Source organism: Gavialis gangeticus, unplaced genomic scaffold (assembly GCF_001723915.1).
Source record: "Gavialis gangeticus isolate Ggan-Ray unplaced genomic scaffold, GavGan_comp1, whole genome shotgun sequence".
NCBI classification, from domain to species: Eukaryota; Metazoa; Chordata; order Crocodylia; family Gavialidae; genus Gavialis; species Gavialis gangeticus.
The window spans coordinates 23,453,642-23,459,827 of record NW_017729011.1 but is presented as its reverse complement, the minus strand read 5'-3'; the positions used below and the strand labels follow the sequence as shown (position 1 = coordinate 23,459,827).

The 6,186-nt window shown below is 56.4% G+C and overlaps 1 protein-coding gene across 9 annotated transcripts in view; it reads right to left on the bottom strand.

Annotated features, from left to right (window-relative positions):
- Nucleotides 1-275: 275 nt before the first annotated feature.
- Nucleotides 276-6,186, bottom strand: part of DAB2IP (DAB2 interacting protein) — a 299,614-nt gene continuing 293,703 nt past the window's right edge. For 8 of the 9 annotated variants that reach the window (XM_019510851.1, XM_019510849.1, XM_019510846.1 and 5 more), the window contains one exon: nt 400-1,781. In XM_019510851.1, the coding sequence (XP_019366396.1) occupies nt 1,614-1,781 (168 nt within the window). In that variant the 3' untranslated portion in view covers nt 400-1,613. Of the gene's footprint in view, nt 369-399; nt 1,782-6,186 lie in introns of those variants that run through there. The other variant, XM_019510848.1, reaches the window with a different exon arrangement.

Below are 6,186 nucleotides of genomic sequence, written 5' to 3'. Positions count from 1 at the left end.
ATAGGAAAAACCTGCTCTGAGACCGGGATTCAAAAAAAAACTAACTTAAAAAAAAAAAAAAAAAAAGAACAACAACGAACCTGCAATGGCAGCAGGTCGGTGGCATAATCCCCCGTTAAGGAGGTGACCCCTCCGCTGAGCAACGCGCATCTGCATGTGCCGAATCTGCTTGTTTCAGCAGTTAGGAAAGTCTAATCCTGGCTTATGTCTGCACAGTGCTTCCTGACATGGGGGTTTGCGGTGGCTGCTGCGGTTCCTTATGACCATGTTTTACATTCTTCGAGGCGGGGAATTTCCATGCAGTGCTCACTCCCAATTTAAAGAGGACAGTATTCCAGAAAATGGGCTGATTTTTTTTCTAATGCATACTGTGAAAGAAAAGAAATACAATTACCAATCTTTATGGTTCTTCAGGGTTCTTGTTTTCTGTTTGTTTTTTTTTCCTCCTGAATTATTAGCACAAATCTTTGCACAGAACAGACATCCCCACAAATAACCCTTTCCTCTTCCAAACCAGCAGCCACATCCTACGCAAACGGGTTCCTGCTTCCCCTGAGTCCTACGGGGGCTCTTTGCTTGAGCGGTTTGCGGGTGGCCCTTTGCTCACAACCCTGCAGCTCAGGACCTTGGGGAGGTGAGCCAGGGAGGGGTTTGCTCTGCCCCCTCGCAGGAAGCCTAGCGAGATGCTGCTCCCTTGCAGTGCAGGCCGTTCCCCTCCGTGCTTCATGCAGGTGGTTTTAAAGGAAAGGGAGAGGAGAAGCTGCACCTAGAGAACCCCCTCCCCAGGAGCCCTGGCTGCCCCACAGCTGCAGGCCAGGCCTCCCTGCCTTTGCTTGGCTTGCAATGGGTGGTCCAAGGAGACAGCAATGGGAAGGACCCGCGGTCCAGCTGCCAGGCAGCCCCCTTAGGTGCGATGTGTGGGCTGAGCCTGGGAGCGCCTGGAAAGGACTCTGCACCACCTCGTCACGCTCTAAGGCACCTCGAAGTGCTCTCTCCGGCTCTCCTGCCCTCTGCCTTGCCAGGCAGGCAGCTTCCAGAGACATTCGGGCTTTCTGCAAACACTAGTTCTCGCGGGCGGAGGTTTTGCCATCTGCTGCGCACTAACTGACGGGAGTGGGGCTCAGCACTTTTCCCAACCAGCCGCTAGCTTTCCCACCAGCAACCTACCTATTTAACACACTTTAACTAGCCTGATTGGGGCCAGGTGCCTGGCGCAGGCTTGGCCCCAGGCCCTTTTATTTCGCTTACTGGAATGACCAGGCCTTTATTACTTGCCGGGAAGAACTGTGAGGCGTGTCCTTTGGGCAGTTTGAGAAGGAAAAGGTTACTTTGCTTAAACATTAAACACTGACTTAAATCCAACAGTGACAGCAATTCGCAAATATACGGGGATTTCCTTATGCCACACATTTCACACAGCTCGGTCTCGCCGTCCCCTCGGTGCGCCGGCGTTGCGACTCCCGCAGAGGATCAGTCAAGTGCGCCATCCGCAGCAAGGAGCTGGTGTCTTGGAGGGGGGGCGAGCAGCGGTTCCCGGACGCGCGGCAGCTCGCGCCCGCTGCTGCGCGGTCTCTCCGGCCAGGCCTCCTCTCCTGCAGCAGCGCCCGCCACGGTCAGCAATTGCTGCTGTTTCTGAATTCTCCGTTCTCTGTAATCTGCAATTTAGTTGGGTTTGTGGGGGAGATCCCGTTACGTGTCTGCATGCTGTACCTCTCTTTCAGCTGAGTAAGGGCACTCATTAACCGTGCGTTGGCCGCATCCAGTGAAGCAATGCGTTTCTCCTGCGAGCAAACAGAAAGAGGGGAGCTTTCAGTGCAAACACTGGCACCCGCTGCTTCCCTGCCACCACGCGTCTTGGCAGAGGGGGGCAAAGCCGCAGCCCGGTTCTGGTCCAGCGAGCCCAGGAGGGGTGTAGCCCCAGACACCGGTTCAGTGGGAGACTGAGCGAATGGGGCCAGTTCAGGCCAAACACATCTCCTCCCTGCACTAGGGTGACAAGCCACTGGTGCCAGCACTAAACACGTGGCCTCAGGGACTGACGCTGAGCTTCTAACTGGGGAGCCCCGTCTCCGGCCCTGCTCTCTAGACACCTGCCGGCTCAGGTACTGGCTCCTGCCATTGCTACGGTGCCACTGGGATTTGCACGAGCTACCTGAAGGCTGCCTGTAGCACAGAGCTGTCCTCCATCCCCCTAATTCTGTGGTGCTGGACTGAGCCAAGGGCCATCAGCCCCTCTGCCCACTGCCCCCTGGCACGGGAGGATTGCAGACCGCTCCAGCCTCCGCCCATGTCCCGGGAAGCGGTCTGTAGCAACGCTGACTCCTGCAGTTAAGTTGGCTTGTTTTGTTGGGTGCACCTCGTGACGGACGGGCGTCCCCTGGCCGGGTGACAGACCGTGGAGCGGGCAGTGGCAGTGAAAACCTTGCCTGCAGGCTTCAGCGCCAGCCTGGAAGAGGGAGCTCAGTGCCACTAAATGCTCTGTCAGGTGCATCTGTCCCATCGCGACCCTCGATGGAAACCGAGCAGCCGTGATGGCCGGGCTACTGCAGGGCCTCGCTGGGGCTGCCAAGCTCCCTGCTTGCTCAACAGACTGCCCAGGGCCCTCCTAGGGTGGGTGGGTTCCTCTCCCAGCCCCTCGGCCAGCCCTTAAAGCCCCATGGGGGCTCGTTCGTTGTGTGCTAGCTGACCCCAGACCAAACAGATAAAGCCGTTTCTACCGTTCTTCCACTATGCAGAAAGCCACCAAGCAGTCGTGACTGCCCCAAAGAGCAGCAGTCATGGCAAGGACACAATGCATGCTCCGAAACCCAGTTCTTCCCCTTGCATGCAAATGGCAGCACCAAACTGTTCTTTTTTTCCTTGCAAGTAGCTCATTAAAAGAAACTCGGCCACCTCCCAGGGCAACAGGGGTGCCAGGTGTCTGCCTCTCACTGACTTTAGGACCCTGCAAAGGTATGACAAGGACTCGTAGCTGGCACTGCAGCACTGGCCCTGTCTACCACAGGCGGGTTACTTTCCTTTCCTGTCTCAGTTTCCCTCTCTGCAGAACAGGAATAAAAATCTAGCTCAAGCACATGCTGAGCAGACACCAAAATACTGTTCGTAAAGAGATCCAAATGCCTTATTTCCTGTGCACAGGCCATGTCTGGTTTGCTCTGCAGAGACCCCAGTAGGTTAGGGACACGGGGACTTGCTTTGCCAGCACAGCAGACACTCACCCTTTCTGGGCTGGCTGCTCTCGCCCCTTTGGTTGCCCAGGGGTTCGGATAGTCTTTTGGCCTGCCTCAGTAGGGGTTTACATTTCACTTGCCAAAGCTGGAGTCCCTCAGCCCCCCACAGCTGGGCCTGTTTTCCACTTGCAAGTCTGGGGCACCACATTCAGGGTTTCTGAAGGGTCCCCAAACACCGATGGGGGGGCTCAAGGCAGAGCGACACAAGGCTCGGTGGCAACCGCTGTCCCTTTAACCATTACCACTTGTCAAGGCAAGACGGTGATGCTACCTTCAGCCTGACCCAGGGCCGAGCACGGGCCGTGGATCCATTTCACATCTGCATGCAGCTTGCTAAAACTGCAAGAAAGGACCCCTGTCGGATGGGGCCTTGCTGACTTGCATCTTTCCTCCCCGAATTCTGCGGGTCGCACCATCACTTTGACATCCCCCCTACGGCTTCCTGGCCTGGCCAGGCACTGTCGGCCTGCTCCGTCGCAGGCTGCCATCTGTCTGAGGCACCCAAAGGCACCTCTGTCAGCAGTCCCGCAGCCACCGCCTGCTCTTTGTGTGCACGGCAGCATCCGCGGTGCCACGGCCAGCCAGAGCAAAGCAAAGCGCTCACTGCTGGAGGAGCTTGCCTGGAGTTCGGGAGGGCTAAGCAACATGCCTGTGCAGCCTCAGAAACAGCTGACCACAAGCAGACCTGCTGCCCATGTGGCCAGGGAGGAAGCCAGCCCTCACTTCCCTGCTCAGCTAGCACTGCTCTCATACCTCCTTCCCTTGCCCTGCTAGTCTCTCCTGACCCTGATAACCAAGAAGCAGAGGCATTTTTCAGGCTGCATCAGTCTGATCTGCCTGCACGTCTGCTACCTAAAAAAGCCTCAGCTGTCAAGGGAAGGTTTACAATATTGAGCAAGGCTGGCACTTGGCTTTGCATGCAGCATCTCTACTGGTACCTTGGTGAGAGAAGAAATACTTGCAGATGCTGACGAAGCACAGACTTGGTCCTAGTCTGATGTAGCTGGGCCCAGCCCTACTCTCAGACCTGGACCCTAGCCCATGTGCTGGACCACCCTACCTCAGCCCATCACAGACACAGGCAAGCTGCTGGTTTGCAGGCTGCAGCCAACACATCTTTGCCAGCTGTGGGCAGACTCCCCGCTCTGTTTGGACACTAGATGCACACACTGATTTACAAGTGCTGAACAAATCGCTCTAGCAATCGCTTCCTTCCTACAGCTCTCTCGGCTGTCCCCATTTCCATTCGTTGCACAATACACCCATCAGGAATGGTGACTAAGCCACTCGGCTACAACACTGGCACCTGGGTGCACACTTGTCAGGCCAAGGGGACCCTGATCACGGCTTGTTCAACCTGGGGATTCAGGCCAGATTCAGCCTCCGTTTCTCTGCTTTATGTCCTCCTGCTTGTTCGCAGCAGTTAGTAATGATGCACAAGAGGGGCTACACAGCTGGCAACTGAGTGTCCTGTCAGCTAGAGAGCTAACTTCTAACATTTGTGCCTGGGAGAGGAGGCCAGGCCTTGTGTTTGCTGCCAACAAATGGGAGCCATGGAGCTGCCATGTAGCTGCCCTGAAGGTGCTTGGGTAAGAGCCCCACACTGGCTGATTCACCCCACAGTCCGTTGGAAAGTCTCTGCATACAGCTGGATCCCACACCCGACCTGCTAAGGGAAACGCCTGCCTTTAGCCTCACCCAGAGCCTTGCCCTTGCACCCATCTCCCTCTGCTCCAGATGTGCACCCACAAAGAGACTCTGAATGGAGAGGGAACATGGAGGAACCATCTGGACCATAGTCTTCCTCTGCACAGGTACCCTGGGACCACCAATTTTTTAAAGGGTGCCTTGCTACACAGATGGAAGAATTGACCTTTAATGCCTCCTGCGGTTTCTCCTGCAGAGAGATCCACCTTGCATCTGCCGCTGGGCTTTGATTATACTAACATCCGAGAGTCACGGGCAGCAATGCCATCTTGTCTGCACACAACGGAGGATCAGGAGGAGACGGGCTTTCAAGACTAAAACTCAGTGCTGTTGCTTTGGTGGGTTTAAAACCTATCCCTCTAAGGCTATGGCAATGCTGAGATGCTCCTCTAATCCTCTAGATCCATTTCGGCCTGTGGTGTCGGGGTTGGGGGGAGGGAGCATCACTGCTAACAAGACTGTAATCCTGGCGAGATCATAAAAACCCCACAGCCAAGCCCCTCTGTACCCGGGGGAACATAAATGCAACCACGTCCCCTCGGCTGCAATGCAGTACGCGCGCGGAGCCCCCGTCTTCCTTCCAGCCGCCCCAGAGCTGGGCAAAAACATCAGCACGAAGCCCAGACTGGGCACATCTCACCTTGTCTGGGCCTGGACAAGCTGGGTTTTCCTGAGCGGGAGGATATGACGGTGGCTTCGGAGGAGAAACCCAGGAAAGGTGCTGGTGCCCTGAGGGCTGGGATGGGTTTGAGCAGACTGCTGGAGCCTCGGGGAAAACTCAGTTTGTGGGTGACTGCTTCAGGGTGGAGGCTGAACCAGGAGCCACAGAGAAGGAGCCCACACGCGTGTGGGCATCCCTGCTGGGAAGCAGGGCTTCGTGGCTGTCACACCCAGGTCCCCGTCCCACCCCCCAGATCCTGTCCCCCGGTCCCCTGCCTGCCACCTGTCCCTGACACAGAGGAGATTCAGGCAGGACACCAGGAAAGCCTCCCTGCCGGTGTAGCTGGACTAGCTCACCGAGGGAGGTGGGGATCTCCATCAAATGTGGACTGTAACAGCAGGAAGCTGGGTGTAGCTGAATCCTGCCCTTGAGGGGGGTCACGGACCAACTGACCTCTCATGATCCCTTCCAGTCCCATGCCATCTTTTCCACTCCCCCCCTTGCATGTCCCGCTATCCTGTCCCTCTTAGATCTATTTCCCTTCTGCCCCCCCCATTCCCCATCCTTTCCGTCCCTGTTTCACAGCCC